Raw genomic sequence first — 21,511 nt, 5'->3', positions numbered from 1 at the left:
AAAGCTTGGATATTTAAAATATTTCTGACTTATATACCGATTCAAGCATTTTATAATCTAAAATGGAATTGTGAGTTCAATCATTTATTACTTATTTCCTAATCGAAGCTAAAGTCCAAATATTCAAAAATTCCAGTTATATAACGTCATCAGATCCTATTAGAATCGAGTCAGGGAATCTGAAACAAGTTGCTAATCATTTCCTAAATCAGGTTGAGGTCTAATTCAATCGATAATTGGAGGTTTTTTTAATTCTTGAATATAATTATTTATATACATTGAATTTTGTTAAAAGAACGTTAAAACATTTTCATCTAAAATATATGTTTTAAATATAAAGCGAGAGATCCATAAATTAAATAAAAAGTGAAATAATATCTCAAAATCGTATACGTGCTTTTAAAAATTCAAAATATATATATATATATATTATCGAAAAACATCTATTCGTTCTATCCTATTAATCGCAAATGCAATGATAAACGTGTTGCAACACGCGAACGATTTCGTATGCTCGAAGGAAAAATTTTACCGCAAAAAAATTCCTTTGAACGTTCGTCGTAAAATTCACTCGTTATGCAGAAAGAAAAAAAAAGAAGAGCAAAAAGAGGATATACCTCGTGTACACTATATATATATATATATATAGATATATATATATGTATATATATATATATATATATATAGATATATATATATGTATACGTGCTTACGTGATTAAAAAGCAATCTTCGCCCTCTATATAAAAAGTATTTTCTTACGTAAAAGTATTAAACTTCACCATTAAATTCCTCCATATTATCCGGGACAATTTATACGATTATTCCCACGGGAAATCTCTTCACCAGAAAAGGGACCTCACCAGACCAAGATTATACCTGTGGTCTGTGCAAACCTCTATATACATCCTCCATTTTCTCCGTCCCTCCGTGTGGTTTCAAGAAACAGTTATATATTATAAGAGAGAAAGAAAGAATGAAGAAGCGGTGTGCTTTCGGCTTGGAAAATGAGTGTGCAACGGGCTTGTCTCACGATGGTCAACGTATCAACGCCAAGTGTGTACCTATCGGTGTGCATACCAAGTCGTTGATGGAAACTCAATAAGGCGCCACAATCAGGTTACGCGAAACGCGTACATACATTGGCTTCCCGGACGTTTTCAGTTATAGAAACGTGTCGGGACTTACGGCGACGTCATGCAACCTCGTTCCGTTTCGTCTTTCTAAGTACTATAAAAATGTGACAAGTTTTTTTTTTTTTTTTATAGAAAAAACATGTTTCCTAAATTTGCAATATGCGTCTTCTGTCGCATGCGTCGATCATTGACAAATATTCCTTGCGAAACTTCCTTGAGAATAAGAATAATTTGCAAATGAGATTGATGCTTGCCTATTGTTACGAAACTTTTTTTTTTTTTTTGTAATATGTTCTGAATCGTTCTAAATTTAAGATTTAATCATCCTCACTCGATTTATGAAATTGTTTAATAAGAATGATATCATAATGAGTAATTAATTACTTCTTTGTAAGTTTTATATAATAAATATATAATCTTTTCTATGATATTGATACTCGTTTAAAAATTTTTAATATTTTTCTTTAAAAGTCTGCTCTTGAAGATTATTTTTTACCGCTGTAAACAAATATCGCTTTCACATTTATAAAAATTAATCTGCATTAAAAGGATTAAATTGATATCTCTTGAAATGAAACTTTCAAAAGTGATTGCACAATAGGGAATCGCGTGATATTTTTTTCTGCGCAATCCTTGTAGTAATACCATTCCATTCGGATTCAGTAGCAAAGATATATTTTTTTTGAAATCCATATCAAGAAGTGAAAACGAAAAGCCATTGAGAGAGGATCACGATTCTTTTTTCAAGCCAGAGCATGAAAATTTTTCAATGCAAGAGTAAATCGAGACTTTTTCTCCCCCTTTTTTTTTCTCATGGTATAGGGGCACATATTTTATCGAAATCTCGCCCCAGTTCGTGCGTTTTGTTTCAACCGTGATACAAGGGCATAAGGGGATGGTGAAAGAATGGTCAATGATATTTGCACGCGTGTGCATATGCGCGGGCAGCATTTCTGTGCATTGAATAAAAACGATTCGCAATATCTGGGCCAATGATTGATATTTCTACGTCGCTTTTGAGACGGTATACGGGAGAGAAGCAGGGAACGAGAGAAAGAGAGAAGGAAGGAAGAGGAGGTGGAGGAGAAGGAGGAGAAGGAACAAAAGTGTCCCACTTTTCGTGGCACCCTAGAGTGTTCGTACTTTCGATCGAACCGCTTTGTTCAACTTTAAGATATCCAAAGAATCACGTATCTATGCACTAACGTGGAAAAAACGAAAATAAACGAGAAAATAAAGAGTGATTACATCTTGTACGTGCGTGGATATCTAACGAGATCATGAAATTTGAGATTTTTCATCGTGTTTAATTGACGGTTGAGTGGTAATCCATGTGGTCCAAGGGATGTGAAAAACACGTAGAATTAAGATACATAAATAACGATTAATCGTGAGTCGTTATACGCAATACAAGGGGAGTTAACGTAATTGGTACTATTAACATTGTCGTTATGCACGTAATGAGTAGTATAATTGAGAGTGAAGTAATTCTACGCAGAAAAATGAGTTAAAAATAGGTAATAAAAATTCGTAAATACGTTTTTCCAGAAAGTTGTAAAATGCAATATAGATATAATCGTGCTTTTAATCGTTTTGAAAGTTTCAAATGACGAGATCGATAAGTTCTATTGTTCTTTCATTATTCGTTCTCTATATAATGGAAGTTTAATTAGTCGTGATTAATTTTCACTCGCTAAATATAAAAAAAATATATCGCCAAATTTTATCATTAAACATATATACGTTCCATAAAAATAACGTACGATATTAATCGTTGAAATACGAAATTATATTATTTATCTTTCTTTTCTCCAGAATTTAAAGCTTAAATTTGAAGAGCCTGCACGCACGAAGGGACTATATATAATTCAATAAATTAATTAACGTTAGCGTGTTACGAGACGACCGGACGATTAAGGGAACAAGTGAAGTTTCCGTGCCGGTTTTAGAACATTTACGAACTTGTTATAAATTGTACGCGCAACTTTCTCGCTCGCACTTAACGTATACTTCGCGGTCGACCTCATTAATGGCTAACAAGTTATTCGCGAGGACGAGTTTGAGGAACAATCGAGTGGAAACTGACAACTGGATACGCGTGTCCCGTGTCGAGGGTATTCGCAGAATACATCGCTCTAAATTTAGGTGTTCGTGAAACCGTGCGATTTAATTAAAATGGTCGCGTATATCGCGCAATTTTCACGTGTTTCACGGATGGAAAGAATGGGGAAAAAAATAAATAAATAAATAAAGAAGGAAGGAAAAATTCGTAATTTAATTTTCAAGATTCGGTTCCATTCATTGGGCAATGCGGTATCGATTTTTAAATATTCAAGAACGAGATAACGGTTAATTCATGATACGCGTTGAATATTTATAAGCAATTGTTGCTCGCTTGATTTATAATAATGTTACGAACGTCTGCATTTTGTACATTTTTTTAATAATTTCCTCTATAAGAAGGAAAGAAATTTCTTTTATATTTATAAAAATATCCTAACGAAATTAAAAAAGTTTGTATCGTCCATCCAAGTTTATCCCACGTGAATTTCATGTTTTCCATTTCATAGAGATATAACGTACATAAGTTTTTATCGCGAGTTCACGGTATTTGGAATTATCGTAAAATTATACGAAACTCATGGTAGAAAAGCAATGAAGTAACGTGCTCGTAGAATAGTGAGAAATGGTGGAAAGCTTGATATGATAAAACCGGCTTACACAGTATAATATGCATGTATAATATCTTATATAATTGTTGGATTAGAGTTGAACCCGAATTGCGGATGAATCGTAAGATTGTTCTTTTCCGTTTCTAAAAACAAACCGATTTTATTTAAATTCGGAATTTTGCCAAACATTGCAATCGTATATACGTGCAAAACGAATTCGCGCTGTTCGTGAATCGCGCTATTCATCTTCTGATTTCTATGCTTCCCTCAAAGTTGAACGTGGGAGGATAAATTTCACGTTATTCTATATCCGTGCACAATTTAACGAAAGTTGGACAAGAATGTCGGACAAGTTTGATAGTTGCAATCATTAGTTTTCGTGCGCCGAGATTGATGTGAAAATTACGCTTTCCGTGAAAGCGCGGTGTCATTGATTAATTATTGCATCATTGTGTTTTTGATGTTATCGCGCATTTATTCAATGGTAATGCGAGATGAGTTTCGCGGTTTTCACTTGTTTCAATTAATGCGATACGCTCTAGTAAGACAATTCATCGCGAAAAAAAAGGCAAGAGAAAATAATAATTAAATTACACGAGAAATTAGTTGTGTTCTAATTAATTTCATTCATAATTCTAATTAAGTATTCTTAATTAAAAAATCGATTCAGTTACATAAAATACGAAAATAAAATAACGTGATAATATTTAACCTAATATATATATATATATATTTATTACTTTAACGTAATCTAATTTTTAATTTTAATATTTTAAAAACTATTATCAAAGTCAATTTTGTTGCACAGATGTAGAAAATATATTGCGACAAAAGCAAATGTTAGAATATTTGTTTCAAAATTAAAAAAAATTGAATTGACTTTTCGCTGATATCTTTGACTTTTTATCTTTATTGTAAAAAAGTTTAACTTTTTAGAAAGGTGGAACTTTTTCAGATCTTTTTCAAAGTTCAAAATAATAAAAAATCAGGGAATAAAAAATTCATTATGCAAATCATGTTAGTGAAAAGAAAAATTATATTGTTGGAAGAATAATAAAAATGTTATTATACTTACTTAGAATAAATAAGCAAATATAATGATAACTTATTTAAAATAACAACAAATGTAACCAATCTTTAATAAATATTTCAAAGTATAATTAAATTTACTTCACTGTATTGCCATAGGATGCAATATTTATGGAATTAAAAATATCAAGTTTAAGAAGGGATTAATATTGAAAGCAACATTAACTAAAATAAATTTTTTTTTTTTTATTAACAACTTCCATTAAGTTTTCAGCATTAATTGAAACATTTCATTTTAATGAAAACTGTTCTTCAGCCCCGGGGAAATTCCGTTTATATTTCGTTTGAACGTAACATTTCCTTTTATTATTCATCTCCTCTTCCCAACTCGTGCAAAATTCAACGAGTGTTCTAGAGTATGACGTTATAGCATTTTTCTTTTCTCATTTTTAACCATTGGATCCTCTTTTATATTTCTTTTACGGAAGCCTGCAAAAAGAGACACAACGTACACAAGCTTAGAACACCGATACGATATCGTGAAAACTTATTGCGTGATCATGGAAAAGATAAACCGCGACCGCAACAGGTTCGGATTCAGAAAACTTGCCCCTTGATTAAGCCACCCACGCACGTGCGTGTGAACACGAGTACTTGTGTACAGGTTGTCGTCGCATGGTCTAATTTTTACTTGCCATCCTTCGAACGATCGATTTTCCTTTTCTTCTTCTTTATTTAATCCTCTGATTATGGAATTAACATCAATGGCTAACTTAAAAATGGAAAGAAAGCATTTAGGATGATTTTGTCTAACTTTTTATTCGTTATACTGTATACGATTATGTGAAACTTTCGGCTAATTACTTATTTTTTGCATTTTTGTTATATCTACGAATATAATTTGTTTTTAATATACTTCGTTTTTATTGTAGCAATCTCCTTTAATAATCTGTATTAAAGGATATACCCAAGTATATGAAAATATGATTAAATGGATTACATGTATATGTACATGCGTAAGATATGATAGAATAATCCCTTTTATCTGTTATTTCTACGCATGTGCATGCACTCATGATCTATTTCTGGACATTATTCTCATAGACGTCTACACTTATAATATAAAGTATTGAAGAAAAATATTTAATTTATACATTGTATTACATAGGGACAGAAATAAAAAAATAATTAAGAAAGATTTATCGAAAATAATATTATGTAATAAATCTTTGTATATTATTATACTAAAGATCCTACGTTAAGATTTTTTTTTAAAAATCGTAAAAAATAAAATAAAAAAAAGTTGAGTATTTAAAATTTTTAATTCGTGATAAAAAATAGAGTTCGTGTAAAATATCGTTGAGTTTAGCATAATAAGCAATATTAATTATTCTTAATTATTTAAAGTTGCGTGTAAAATTGTATTAACGCTATTGCAAAATTACGTATATTTTTCCATGTCGTTGATTCTCATTTAAACGCAATTTTTATTTGTTTTCTTAGAAATAATCGCCATTGCAAACTCTCTCTGTATTATTCATTTCGTAACGAGAAAGTTGAGGCTCTGAACATTACATTCCTTTTATCTTTGGCGAATCATTTCGTCGAACACGATTTTAATTCTTTGATTTTCAGATAAAGCGGATGCTTTTTTTTTATTGAAAAATTATAAAATCTTTTTTACAACGATTTGGTTAAAGTAAAACATTGAAAGATTATTTTAAAACGATAAATAAAAATTGTCGTATTGTTGTTGAAATATTTTAAAAAAATGTTCAAAGATATCGTGGAATATAAAAATTCCTCGGAAAGAATTTTGATTAGACGAATATTAAAATTTCCGCTGGGTAATTATCTTTTTAATAATATGGAATAGTGGAATCCTAGTATAAGATAAGAAAAATGTTTTTTAACAAATTATTGGAAAAAACACGATGTGTAACCGTATATTTTCCTCGTATTAATCTTTGCAAGCAGGATACGTTATATATTAAAGCACGTTTCCAGATTCCGATAATGGATCTGGAATAGTTAGTACTGGTTGACAGTGAAAACTCGTTGCGTGCAAGAAATATAAGTTTATAGCAACAGGTTCGGGTTCAGGAAACCCACCCCATTAATGAAAGGCGTTGCACTCGCGTGTAGGTGCAACGCACGAAGAAGATACGACTGATTGGAATCCAACCAGTCGGAGAATTTTTTCCTTTCTTTCTTTCTTTCTTTTTTTTTTTCTCCCACAAACATCGCATGTGATTTTTCTTTCTACGAGACAACTTTATTTTTACGATAAAATGAAATATAAACGAGCGGGCAAAGGAAATACGTACGAACACAAGAGAAAATAATGTTTTTCATGATACATAATCGGTAATTGCAAAAGGTAATTGATATTACCTTTTAGACGATAATATTTTTAAGCATTAAAGTGCTCCTTTCCATTCTTTACGAAACGTTCGTTTGTCGTTTGATTTCCATATTTGTAGATTTTCCAACGAAGCAAAACTCGTGGACCATGTTACAAAACCTATATAATGAACTTATCAGATCAATTGATCATGATTAGAATGTAATATTACGATAAAACTGTACTTTGGATTATTGTTGGGATTATCATTTTCTTTACGAGTCCAATTTCCCTTTTCTTTTTCTTTTTTTTTTTTTTTTATTAATTTTTATTACTTAAATAAATTAACCGATAAAGTAAATCAAGTTCTTTATCTTTTTCTAAGAAAAGATCCATCGCGATGAGTCTCATTCACTCCTCGGAAAAATTACATCATTTATAAGATTTAATTAAAAGAAAAAAAAAAGGATATCTTTTATCATTCTCTTTTTACGAGAAAATATCTTTAACCTTCGAAAGAGAAAAATGGGAGATGAATCACCCTTGGTAAAGGGAAAATTCTAGCTCACGAACTTTTCATCGAGTTCATCGCGCGTTCACGTGTTGCATATTATTACATAAGAATGTAGACCATGTATGCAGGCGCAACGCAAAGCAATCTGTTACCTTTGTTACCCTTTCTTTCTTTTTTTTTTTTATTCACAGCTTTCCTTTTCCCCCCCCTTCGAGACAATTTATAAAGGCTTTCGATCGTTCGCGATTAAACTCGATAAACGTATAAAGTGGAAACTTATCGAAGATAGAAAAAAGGAGGACAAAAAGCAAGATAAACATTACGCGAAATTTAATATTAATAAATGCTGAATCCAAGATATGAGATTCATATTCGATCGATCGGTAGAGTAGAAGGAGAATAAGATTTTTTTCCTCTCGACGGCCAGTCGATCAATTCCTTCACGTGTATCGATGATATTACGTAAGAACAAAAAAAAAAGCCTACATGCACTGTGTAATCTTTTACCCTTACCGCGATATTACCCCTGTCTCCTGTTGCATATCCACAGCAGTGAAACCACAGAAGTGAATATCTCTTGCGATTTATGCGGCATAAAATTACACGTCACGAAAGCTTCGGCTTTAAAGGCTATTTACCCGATTGCATTTTCTTTTTTTCTTTAGTGAGACTGAACTCATAGACTCTTGACAAGCGTAAATAAGCGTTGTCGTGTTGGACGTTGGACACACAGTTTTTATTATACATGGGGTTAAAAATTTTGATAACGAGGCGATGAAAACTAACTGATGATTCTAAAAATATAAAAAATGATTATATTGTAAAATAATCTATTTAAGAGAAACCAGTATTGGATAAATTATAATTAACTTTCACGAGGGATTTATTTTTGCATCGTTCTTTTTCTTTGATTATATTATAATCTTTGTATCAAAAATTATAGCAAAAAGAGTAGTAAAAAGATTAACGAGAAATGCGATTATGTTGATACGATGTTGGGCAGAAACGTAAATTTGTATTCTCGCGTCTGCAATAGCGAATTCTATTTATTCAAACTTAATGCGTGTTCACATGTCAGGTGGCGGCTAGTCTCCCCTACTCTAGTGTATTTTACACGGCCTCCGCCACCTCCTCTTCTTTCAAGGTAAATTGCAAAGGCCGAGGGTGGATGTTTCATGCTATTTATAATGTTTACAGTGGCCGACTCGTTCAGAAGAGAGAGAAGCTATTTTGTGTTATTTACCGGTTGCTTAATTACAGGTTACCGGCAATCGCCCATAGGCGTGGTAATCGACTGAATCGTGGTAACTACTAAAAATCGACCGATTCGATGGAAAAAGAACAGGGTGTAACCAGGATCATGATAGGGAATTATTGCAAGGGCGCGGTAGGAAACGATTTTGTAATAAATGCGCGTAATTTTTCCGCAAACATTTTCATTGTTTCGACGAGAGGAAGCGTCATTGTCGGTATCGGATCGTTAATCGTATTGCAATGCATTTTGTTGTCGTAATTTCGACGTTTAAAAAGAACATTGAAAATTCCTGAAAACAGGAATACAATTGCTCAATTCATTTAATTTTGCGTAATATATATTTTTTTGTCATCAAGAATTTCTAATCTGACCTCGACATATTTCAAATCAATCTATCACGTGCATGTAAATGTACTTAAAAAACTGCCATAGCTCGTCATTGAACGTACGATATTGCGCGTGATAATCGTCGTTAGTCGTCGTGGAAATCGAAATTTCTCACCAACTAGTATATGATGCATAAAAAATATTCACGCACAGCATACACTCAAGTAATAATACTACTATACATATAGCGGTAATCGTATCACTCGATCAGAGATATTTTAACCACAAAACCATAAGATAGCGTATCGTTTCTTCGTTGCATAGTGTGTAGCCAGACAGAAAGTTATCGATCGATCACTATGTGGCGGGCCACCACATATTCGATATCGTTCAAATTCCAGCCAAGCATATTACGAGGTTGTCTCTTTTGTGCATCCATTCCTCGCTATAAAAGTCCTCAGACATATACCTTTGTTCACCGATCATTAACATCCTTTTGGGAACAAAGAGATCCGATGAACGAAGGGGTCTGTCTCTTCCGTCTGGCGGAATCACGGTTAGTTTGTAATTGTTCCACGTCGCTGTCGTTACGTTCACCCACGCGCACGTATATGCATTTGTGACACGGTATGCGTATGCGTCCGTCACGAAACACGTGCGTATTACTTTTTCGACTTTATCGACCGAAAAAGTTCTTCATGCAAAAGTTACATAATATTTGTTGATATTCGACGAGTTATAATACCTATAAAAAGAATAAAGTAAAACAAAAAAATTAACTCAGATATTGAATGTTTGATAGCATAAAACAATTATGGTAACGATTTGAGATTGCGAACCACTGTGTTAAAAGTAACTAGCGGTTTTTCAAGGTTCGATTTGCTCGTAAAGCCTATCGGTTCGTTTGCTATGCGATACACGATTCTCTATTCCTCTTCCCCTTTTCCTCTGTGTTTCATCTTTTGACTCGAGAATGCATAATCGCGCTATGATTCATAATACATTTAAAAACGTACATGCAATCATAATTTAATTTTATTGTATTAACAGTTATAACAGAAGGAATGAAATCAAGTTTATGTAAACTTTAAAAATCTTTTTAAAGGAAAAGTTGTTTATTCAATCTGTCTAAATATATTTAAATGTATAACCTTGTTCTTAATGCTAATAACTTTTTTACGTACAATTATTTTTCATATCATATATTTATGTGTATAGTATGTTATTTAAAAAAAAAAATAATAGGTATTGAAATTAAAAAGAATTACTTTATTTATAATATCATGAATAATAAAGAATTTTTACATTCACTTTAATTCATGAAATTCTAAAGTATTATAGAGAACAACAGGAGGAATGCATGTGCAATATATTATTTCACCTACAACGCAGCATCCTGCATTCTTATGCAATACCTAATTCATCAGTGAATCGTGCTTATTTTTCATAAAAGAATTTATTATTACCTACTAATCGGTTTTCTATGAATTAATTAGATGATATTATTAAATGATATAATTATACAATACGATTGTAATATTGATTAATTTTTTATTTATTAAATAATCTTAACGATTCAAAGTTTTTTACGAATTTAAAGGTTCACGTATTAAAGAAATATAACTTTTCAATACTATCAATACTATCTACATGTATTTTATAAAAGTATTAAATAAGTAGAATTTAAATATATTAAATTAAAAATAATTTAAGAAAATTAAATTAACCATGTGTTCTCAAAATAATAAAAATTTTTTTATTAAGAATTTTTAACGATTAATTTATCTTTCAATTTTTTGCAATTTTATTCGTGTAATTGAAAACAATAGCTGAAAAATTTACAATTTATTACAATTATATATACAATTATAAATTAATATGACTGATTGGGATGAATTATTCAAATTTAGAGCAAACGAAAAACGATTAAGTCTATGAAGAATTAATTTCATTAATTTTTTGTTTATTTCTTTTTTATTTATTGCTTTTTATGTTTATTACCGATTAAATCTTGATATTCTCTTTCATTTCTTTTCTAATAAAGGAAAATTTTACTTGAAAATATATACTTTAAATGTGTATCTACAGATTTTCAATTATTTAATTTCAAAATACAGTATAAGTATTATTTGTTGCTTTTTCTCATTCTAGATATACCAGACATTCCTGAGAACATCAAGAATTTACGGGCACTTCAGGTGGCGGATTTCAGTAGTAATCCTATTCCAAGGTCAATAAATTATTCTTTATTTTACTTTTCTTTATGAAAAATGTTTAACTTTTCTTTTAAAATATTATTTTTATTAAAAATATTAATTAAAGACTTAAAAAAAAGACAAATTATTCTTAACAGGCTTCCAGCAGGGTTTGTGCAATTAAGAAATTTAACTGTTTTGGGACTTAATGATATGTCTCTTACGAATCTACCGCCTGATTTCGGAAGGTAATGGTAACAACAACTCACTTTAATTGCTTTCGAACTTAGAATCGTAAATTATATTATGTCTAGTACTGAAGTTTGTGCATCAATTGTTCTTAGCTTAGAGGCGTTACAATCATTGGAGTTAAGGGAAAATTTGCTCAAGTCCTTGCCAGAATCGCTATCCCAACTTTATAAATTGGAGCGGCTAGATCTTGGTGACAATGACATTGAAGTTTTAGTAAGATAGATATTAAATTAAATCATTTTGAAAGATTACGAGTATACTAACTTATATTTTTATTATATTTTTATTTTTTAGCCAGCACATATAGGAGAATTACCAGCATTACAAGAATTATGGCTGGATCATAATCAGTTACAACATTTACCACCAGAAATAGGAGAATTGAAAACGTTAGTGTGTCTGGATGTATCTGAAAATCGTTTGGAAGATCTTCCAGAAGAAATAGGAGGTCTAGAGGCTTTGACGGATCTTCATTTATCGCAAAATGTTATTGAAAAATTACCTGATGGGCTTGGAGAATTAAAGAAACTTACTATTCTTAAAGTCGATCAAAATAGGCTTTCTACTCTAAATCCAAATATAGGCAGGTGAGATTAATTTTTTTCTCTATAAAAATTTAAATATTTTAGAAAGAAATAAAATTAATGTATTCACTTATTATAGGTGTGAAAATTTACAAGAATTAATTCTTACGGAAAATTTTCTCTTAGAACTGCCTGTATCTATAGGAAAACTTCTTAATCTAAATAATTTGAATGTAGATAGGAATAGTTTGCAATCACTTCCTACGGAAACGGGTAAGAAATATTCTATTTCAAATAAATAGAAATATTCTATTTCAAAAAATAAATTTTTTTTAATTAAAAACACTTTTTTTTCAGGAAATTTAAAACAATTGGGTGTACTATCCTTAAGAGATAATAAATTACAATATCTTCCAATCGAAGTTGGACAATGTACTGCTCTCCATGTATTGGATGTGTCTGGCAATAGGTATATTTTTCTATTTTAAATCTTAAATATCTTTGTTTCAATATTTAAAAACATTTAATAAAGAAATTAATTTTTCAGATTACAATACTTGCCATATTCCTTAATCAATTTGAACTTGAAGGCAGTATGGTTAAGTAAAAATCAAGCACAACCAATGCTTACTTTTCAGACAGATGTTGATGAAGAAACTGGACAAGAAATATTAACCTGTTTTCTTTTACCACAATTAGAAATTCATCCAGATGGTTAGTAAATTAATTTTATCAAATTTGATGTGTGTGTGTATATATATATATATATATATAAAATATAATATATTTAGATTCAGGAAGACTTGGTATGCTTGCTGGAATGAGAAATGCTGTTCAAGATGGTGAAATACGTGAACTTGGTAGTAGTGATGATGAAGGATGGCAAGAAAAAGAAGCATCAAGAACGCATTCTGTCAAGTTTACAGATGAACCTCCAGAAACTGATAAGGAGGTGAGCAAATTACATATAACAGAACCTCTTAAATTTTTTAGATTTACTATATCTAAATTCAGATTATTATCAAGATATTTAATGTGTTGGAAACGTTATTATTCTTATGACTCATTATATTAAAATTATAATAAAAAGTGAATTAAGAGTGTATTTTTTTCCTAACCATTTTTTTTCTTGTAATTATATATAATACAAAATAATTACACTTATTTCAGACACCTTTTGTACGACAAAATACACCTCATCCCAAAGAATTAAAAGCAAAAGCTCATAAATTATTTAGTAAAGGAAAAAATGACAGTCGTTCAGCATCTACAGATGAGCAAGTAATTAATTTAATTTTTAAAAAATATTATATAGATTTCTTTTAATTTAAGGAGAAATTAATAATATTTTTAAGGATGTTTCTCAAACATTTGGTTTGGACAAAACTGAAACTGATGTTTCAACAAAACCTAACGATTTGACAGTTGATTTGATAGAACAAGAATCATTAAAACATGAATCTGTAGAAAATGAACAAAAAGAAATTGTACCTGGAGTAACTGATAATATAGATGTTCAATCTAGTAATGAACCAGAAATAGTTTCTAATCAATATATAGTAGAATCTAATACTGTATGTATTTATAATAGATTGTATATTTATTTATTAATTAATTTATTTATTTATGTTTATCTTTGTTTTTTATCATAAAAATTATTTTTTAGGACGTAAGAACTGAAGGTTCAATATCTGAGTTAAAGGATAGAAATGATAAGGAGGATGATGAATCTGAAAATGAAGAAACACAAAGACATGTAGAATTTTCTATAGCTGAAGGTACAGATTATGATGGTAGTGGTGATTCAAATAGACCAAATAGACTTCATCGTAGAGATACTCCACATCATTTGAAAAACAAGCGAATTCATACAGCAGTGGATAAAGAAAAAGTAGCATCCATTATTGCACAAGTAATTATTATCTAAAAATATTTAAGAAATATATTAATACTTATGTAATTGATATATTCATATATAAAATATATTCATATATATAAATATGTGTATTACCAGTTATAATTAATTAAAGACAAATTTTATACAGTTTTCATTATGTGTTAGGCACTCATGAAAAAAAATGATGAAATTTCCACATCCACATCAGCACCTGCAGAAACTACAGAAAATTTTGATGCTCAAAGTCAAGGTAAGAAATTTATATTTTAATATCACATCACCTTTTATATCACTTTTAAATCTTTTTTTAAATATAATATTTTTTATAACATTTATACATTACATATAAAATAAAATATTTTAATAATTATTTTTCCGTTGTAAATTGTATGGTGAATCGTTTTAAACTCTTTGGTATCATTACTTCGTAATCACTAACAGCAAACAATCCATGATAAGATATTTTTTTTCCATTAACAATCTTATCATTTATTCAGTTATCTATCTTGATATAACAAGACATGTACATGCGTAGAAAAAATTGTAAATATCAATTAAAATTAATTAATATTGAATATTATATTAAAAATATAAAAAATATTAAATATGTCCAAAAGATATAGATGTTTTGTAAGAAAAAAAAAAGGGGGGAATAAAAGTCGGTAAAATTCAAGTATCTAATCATGTATAATAACATACCAATCAAATCTTTAATTAGATGCGATTTCAGATGCTGAGCCGACAATAGAAGTACGAGAAGAACAATACGAAATTCACATCGAAAGAACAACAGGTGGTCTAGGCTTATCAATAGCTGGTGGTATTGGTTCAACCCCTTTTAAAGGCGATGATGAAGGCATTTTTATTTCCAGAGTTACTGAAGGTATAAATATTATAATTTTATAATTACAAAGAAATTAACTTTAAATTAACTAATAATACAGATGTTATTGATTATAAAAATTTTATAATTGTTATATTTATTTATATTTTATTTCATTTATATTATATTTATTTTTATAGTCATTTATATTATAATCATTTTGATTTTTTTTAGGTGGACCTGCAGATTTAGCAGGTTTAAAAGTGGAAGATAAAGTATTATCTGTTAATGGTGTATCAGTAGTAAATGTAGGTCATTATGATGCTGTAGAAGTTTTGAAAGCTTGTGGACGAGTTCTTGTATTAGTAGTTCAAAGAGAAGTTACAAGGATAGTGCCTCCATTTGAACAGGTATTATTTTATAAAATTTAAGCAATTTCTTATATTTTTAATATTACTATATTTAGCAGATATCATCGAGAAAAAACTCAGTGTGCTCTAGTTTAAGTACTAGTAGAGCTCCAAGTGCAACATCTCATGTTTCATCTATAGGTTTTTCACATAATTTAGAAAATGGTGATGCTTTATCTCATGATGCTATTAAGGTATATATATATATATATATATTTTTTTTTATACTATTGTAATAGTACTATAATATATAAAATTAAAATATAAAATTTAAAAATAAATATTTTTATTTTTATAAGTGTAAGAAAATTCCTGAACCTATATCTTCAACAAAAGTAGGCAATGAACCAATGGTATCAGTTCTTGTTCACACAACATTAATACGGGACCAAAATGGGCTTGGATTTAGTATTGCTGGTGGAGAAGGTTCTCCACCATTCAAAGACAATAGTGATGTAAGATTTTCAATTTATAAAATTATTTTTTATATTATAATTATTTTATTGTTACTTTATTCATTAATTGTGCTTTTTTCTAAATGTTTAGGCGATATATATTTCAAGAATAACAGATGGCGGCGTAGCACAAAAAGATGGTAAATTATTAGTTGGAGACAAAGTAATATCTGTAAGTGTAATTTTAATATATTAGAGTTTGTCTCATATAATTATGATTTTTATTTCGTATATTTTAAAATTACTTTATAGATTAATGGAGTTGAGATGAGAGGAGCTAAGCATGAACAAGCAGTTGCTTTATTAACAGGTTTAGAAAGATTTGTTCGATTAGTAGTTGAACGCGAAATACCATTTTCGCAAGCAAATGCAGCTACGGTCGTAACACCTTCAGAAAAATCACCACGAGTGATCGGTGCACCTAAACCATATACAGGATTATATAATGCCAATAGTTATATAGCAAATAAACCGGGATATACTGGATACAGACGTTCTATAGATGCTGATAGAACATTATCTCCAAGCCCTACTTCGAAAACGCCTCCACCTATGAAAATTGAAACTACTGAATTACCGAAAATGAACGGTGTTACAGAATCAGGAAATATTAAAAATGTTTCTTCGATATCACCAAGTCCAACAAATAGCCAACTACATCCACAGCCTGCTCCTAGGCACAGCATTTCGCAACCAACAATTACACCTACAACTACTACGAGTTCAACGCCCACATCTTCTACAGAACCTAGGTCAACCTCACCCCAGGAAGATATACAGGTACCCAAGCCTATCACCAATGAAGAATTTCAGGCTATGATTCCTGCTCATTTCCTTCGTCCTCCTACTTCCTCACCATCGCCAGATTCCCATCAAGGCCCTATCGTGACAGTGACAATAAAACAGCCTGATAATCTACCTGGAGATGTTAATTTTCCTCCGGCTCCTACAACACTTGGTAAAGTTACTGAGACCATCACAAAGAGCACTCTCACCGAGACCGTCGTAACTAGGGTGACTGAAAATCAATTGGTACCACCAGTAATTATTGAGGTATGTGCTTGGTAGCTAGATACAATGATTGATTATGTTGCACATACAGTTTAAAAAGAGTTTTTAAGTTAAATTCTTGTTGAAAAAATATTATTTATCTTTAATTAACAAGAATGAAGAAGAAGCGAAAAGGAAGATTGAATAATATTTATTTTCTTATTTTTAAATATTAAAATTATATATTTTTATTTTTTCTTTGATATGAATATAGCTTGTACTTTTTTAATATTTTAGATAAAAGTTAAGTATTATTTGTAATATATTAACTTATTTCCATGCTTGAACGATAATCACAATGTTATTTTAATTATTAAATGTTATTTTATATAATTTTTTTATATATATGTTTTAATGTGTTATAATTTTTTATTCAATACAATTAATTAATTATTTTTAAAATAATTATAATTTGGAAAATGATTGAATAAATTTTCTCCCTGTGCATGTTTAATTAAGAATATAATATTTGTATAAATGTTAACATTTATTATATTATATATTTAAAAAAAACACTATTATAAATATTTATGTTTATATTTTTCATTTTAATGATATTAATTATATTCTTATTTATTGCATGTCTATATATTTGAAATTGATTATTATTAATTATTATTCAATAATTCAATATATCAATATAATCAATAATTATTTTTGTATGTGCATTATCAAACTTTGAGAATATTTGCTAGCAATTGTTTGTATGGAATGTTATATTACTTTATACCTTGGGTGCTTATTCTCTGGCATGGAAATAGGTAAGTAGTATAAAATTATGCTTTTATTAAAAGTTAAACCATGTGCATCCTTCACTTTTTCGAAATTCATTTTTTCACGAAATTCCTTTTTGTTTTCAAAATATCCACGATATCATTTTTTAAAGTAATTTTAAAAATAATATAATAATGTAATTAAACAATGATTTTTATGTATTTTTAATAATTAAAACATTAATTTTTAGGACGTGATTCTTGTAAAAGAGGGATCTCTAGGATTTAGTATTATTGGTGGTACGGATCATTCATGCACTCCATTTGGTGCAAAGGAACCTGGAATATTTATATCTCATGTAAGTTTTTTTTTTTAATATCAATTTTTTTTTTTTTAATATTGAAAATTTGTATAATATACAAATCTTGTTATGTGTATATTAGGTCGTGCCTGGTGGTATAGCTGCAAAATCTGGTAAATTAAGAATGGGTGATAGAATACTAAAGGTAAATGGTACTGATGTAACAAAAGCTACTCATCAAGAGGCTGTGATGGAACTTTTGCGACCAGGAGATCAAATAGTGCTTACTGTCCAACACGATCCACTACCCGAAAATTATCAGGTAAATTATTTATAATTTAATTATTGTTTGCGCTTGCTAGTTATTGCACAAATATTTAGCAAAAGAATTATTGCTTTTTAATTACAAAATAGCTTTCAAAGTAAAATGCTTTTAAAAAATCTAATTTACATTGAATGTTTATTATCACGCTTAATTCTCGAACTTGTAATGTTTTAAAATATAAATTAAGATCAAAAATCAAAACTTTATAACATTCTAATGCATTGAATAATCAAGATTAATAAACATATATTTAGTTATATGTATATAAAATATTTGTCTATAATTCCACAAACAAACGATAGAATAGAATTAATTCGTTTATTAGTATTAAATGCACTATATTTAACAATGAAATGCTTCTCATCTGCAAAACATGGCATTTAGTGCTTCAATTATAATCATTTCGTTATGCCATTTTTTAATGCTGTTATTTATAATTTGTCTTACAAGCTGGTCGAAATAGAGTACATCCCTGTGACAGTAAGTACTCAATTTATTTGACCTGTTATTTTTTATTTTGTAATACTATGCTTGTTCTTTTGTTAAGGCTGTAAGCCCAGCACTGAATCACGAGCATTTGCTTTTTTGCTTAAGATTATGGCTGAGATTATTTAAACATAGAATTTAAAATTCATTCTTGTTTGCTTTATATGCTTTATGCTAAATTATAAAATCTTAATGACATAACTATTAAATTTTTAATAATTACTTATTATTAAAAATAACTATTAAATTATTTATATAATTTATATTATTTATCATATATTTAAATAAATTATTGCAAAAAATTCATATTTTTTTAATACTAATTCAATATTAATAATTAAAAAATATAAAAATTTTTTATTAATAAAATAATTATAAAAAATTATATTATTAATTATTATATTATATTATTAAAAAATAATTTTATATTTTAGGAATTAGTTATTACAAAAGAACCAGGAGAGAAACTGGGCATGCATATTAAAGGTGGACTTCGAGGACAAAAAGGTAATCCACTTGATCATACAGATGAAGGGGTTTTTATATCCAAAATCAACTCAGGTGGTGCAGCTAAAAGAGATGGAAGACTGAAAGTAATTATTTTTACTGGTTACTATAAAAAAAATAATTGTACTTTTCAATCATTTTATTATCTTTTTAATTTTAGGTTGGAATGAGACTATTAGAAGTTAATGGTACATCATTATTAGGCGCAACTCACCAAGAAGCAGTAAATATATTGCGATGTTCAGGAAATACGATTACTTTGGTGGTTTGTAAAGGATATGATAAGAGTGAAATTGAACCAGTATTACCAATATCCGATGGAAGAGATTCTAAGGAATCTAGAACATCCAAAGAATTAAAGGATGCTACAACAGAAGGTACTAAATCGTTATCACAAAGTATATCCAGTCTGGATCGCGATGATGAAGAAGCAGCAACTCTTAGACAAGAACAGGAAATGAAAGCTGAACTTGTCGCATGGGAACAAGAAGAAAGAGAACGTGCTTTGCTTGAGCATAGAGAAAAATCTACTCCTGAAAAAGTAAGATTAATATTAAAGAAATAGAATATCAAACAATATATCTAATTGTTATTTATCAATATTTTAAATATTTTTAAATCAAATAGGTATTAGATGTAGTAAGAGCAGCTGAATCATTAGTAAGCAAATCAAATAGTCCGGTTGATATGGTCGTACCACCAAAGTCACCAGGTGGTACGAAAGATCTCAAAACAACCACTATTGTGATGAGCAAACATACTCTAGCACCTCAAAATACAAATGTAAGTACTTCCTATAATATTATAAATATGTAATTGGAATATATTATTATATTTGCATGTCTAAACTAATTTACAAGCAATAATTTATTTTTATCAGTTATAATAAAATAGTAGTAATGTTTCTTTAACAATAACTATAGCTATTGTATTTGATTTTAATTTTTTTTATTTCATCTTCAATCATTTTGAATGTATAATATATTTTTGTAAATAATGAATTTTGCATAGATGGATGCTTTATATAATCTTTTTTTTCTTATTCGTCTATATTTTTTTTATAAATAAATTGTTTAGAACTTGTTTTTGATTTTAAGTTTCGTTTCACAAATAATGCATGATTTTAACATATTGAAAATCGTATATTTTTTAATTTCTTTTTCTTATTTTTTTGCTTTTATATGTGTGTGTGTGTGTGCGCGCGCGCGCGCGCGTCGTGTGCGTGCATATAAGTACATATGTTCATGAAACTTATATATATCAATTTTTAACAAAAATATTTTATATTCTATTAATGGCACTGGAACAAAAGGAGGGACACGTTTAAAAATATCAAATTATAAATAATATAAATATAGAACGCAGTTAAAAAAAGGAATAATTTATTGATTATTTTCAAAACAGAAAAATTATTATGGTACAATGTGGTATTAATAAAAAAACGTTGCTCTTCCCATTGTGTATATTCGTATATAATAGTATAAGCATGGACGTTAGTTTTTATATAAATATATTTTATTTTTATTTATTCAAAATTATTAAAGAATTTATAATAATATTTAAATGTTTATGCACAATATTATGAAAAATATAAAAAAATCATAATGATAAATTATTAATTCTTTTATCCTTTGAATTATCATTTTACATACAATTTTTCAATTTAATACCATTATTAAAATAATTTTACTATTTATCATTATCCATTTATCATAAGTCTTATTATTTATTTTTAATATGTGACGCATGAAATGTACATTTGTCAGTGTTATTAGCGTCGCATGCTCTCCTGAGCGGCAAAACAAGAGATGTTTCACATGTTTGCAGACAGTGGAAGGTGATAACGCTACTTTGGCTGCCCTCTAACAGGAGTGAGTCGTTCGACCCTCATTTTCCCTGTGTCTACGTCCATACCTCTGAATCCGCGGGACTGTGCCATAATAAAATTATTCTAAGGAATTCATGTCGTTAACTCGTATAATCATGGTGTTTATTGCGTTTCACTATTGTACAATTTAACTATTGTTACTCCATTTGTTACTGATACTGCCATTATAATATTAAGTATAATTATTGCGAATATCCTGACTGGCTAGGTTGATTCTCTGTGATTGGTTTCTTGTTTTGGTTCAAAAATAAGATGAAAATTTTAATCATCACGAAAATGTGATATCCTTAACTACAGACTCTTATGTACATATTCATCACTCCTTCGTTCATGAATATCGGTTAAAAGATAAGCATGAAGAGATACTTCTGTGATAGGTAGACAGATGTCATAGATGACAAGAACTTC

General features: G+C 29.1%; 1 protein-coding gene and 1 long non-coding RNA gene across 20 annotated transcripts in view; one reads left to right on the top strand and one right to left on the bottom strand.

Moving 5' to 3' along the window:
- Window positions 1-21,511, top strand: part of LOC108003564 (protein lap4) — a 48,191-nt gene that overhangs the window by 17,372 nt on the left and 9,308 nt on the right. For 7 of the 19 annotated variants that reach the window (XR_001767073.3, XM_017065897.3, XM_017065892.3 and 4 more), the window contains 24 exons: window positions 11,428-11,506; window positions 11,630-11,719; window positions 11,816-11,936; window positions 12,018-12,310; window positions 12,387-12,520; window positions 12,605-12,716; window positions 12,795-12,961; window positions 13,039-13,199; window positions 13,418-13,528; window positions 13,603-13,821; window positions 13,914-14,159; window positions 14,310-14,394; window positions 14,863-15,027; window positions 15,202-15,377; window positions 15,434-15,571; window positions 15,677-15,832; window positions 15,924-16,004; window positions 16,085-16,885; window positions 17,847-17,954; window positions 18,040-18,219; window positions 18,673-18,702; window positions 19,143-19,301; window positions 19,376-19,756; window positions 19,843-19,998. Coding sequence is in view for 18 of the 19 variants with exons in the window: in XM_017065897.3 (XP_016921386.2) it covers window positions 11,428-11,506; window positions 11,630-11,719; window positions 11,816-11,936; window positions 12,018-12,310; window positions 12,387-12,520; window positions 12,605-12,716; window positions 12,795-12,961; window positions 13,039-13,199; window positions 13,418-13,528; window positions 13,603-13,821; window positions 13,914-14,159; window positions 14,310-14,394; window positions 14,863-15,027; window positions 15,202-15,377; window positions 15,434-15,571; window positions 15,677-15,832; window positions 15,924-16,004; window positions 16,085-16,885; window positions 17,847-17,954; window positions 18,040-18,219; window positions 18,673-18,702; window positions 19,143-19,301; window positions 19,376-19,756; window positions 19,843-19,998 (4,349 nt within the window). In the remaining variant the exon portion in view is untranslated. The remainder of the gene's footprint in view (window positions 1-11,427; window positions 11,507-11,629; window positions 11,720-11,815; window positions 11,937-12,017; window positions 12,311-12,386; window positions 12,521-12,604; window positions 12,717-12,794; window positions 12,962-13,038; window positions 13,200-13,417; window positions 13,529-13,602; window positions 13,822-13,913; window positions 14,160-14,309; window positions 14,395-14,862; window positions 15,028-15,201; window positions 15,378-15,433; window positions 15,572-15,676; window positions 15,833-15,923; window positions 16,005-16,084; window positions 16,886-17,846; window positions 17,955-18,039; window positions 18,220-18,672; window positions 18,703-19,142; window positions 19,302-19,375; window positions 19,757-19,842; window positions 19,999-21,511) is intronic. The other 12 variants (XM_062073591.1, XM_062073589.1, XM_062073585.1 and 9 more) reach the window with 10 other exon arrangements.
- On the bottom strand, window positions 13,825-14,399 carry LOC114578212 (uncharacterized). Its single transcript, XR_003698983.2, has 2 exons — window positions 14,259-14,399; window positions 13,825-14,170 (listed from the first exon to the last, which is right to left on the bottom strand). It is a non-coding gene; the product is annotated as an uncharacterized LOC114578212 (long non-coding RNA).

Source organism: Apis cerana, linkage group LG4, assembly GCF_029169275.1.
Source record: "Apis cerana isolate GH-2021 linkage group LG4, AcerK_1.0, whole genome shotgun sequence".
NCBI lineage: Eukaryota > Metazoa > Arthropoda > Insecta > Hymenoptera > Apidae > Apis > Apis cerana.
This window is presented reverse-complemented; position numbering and strand designations above follow the sequence as displayed.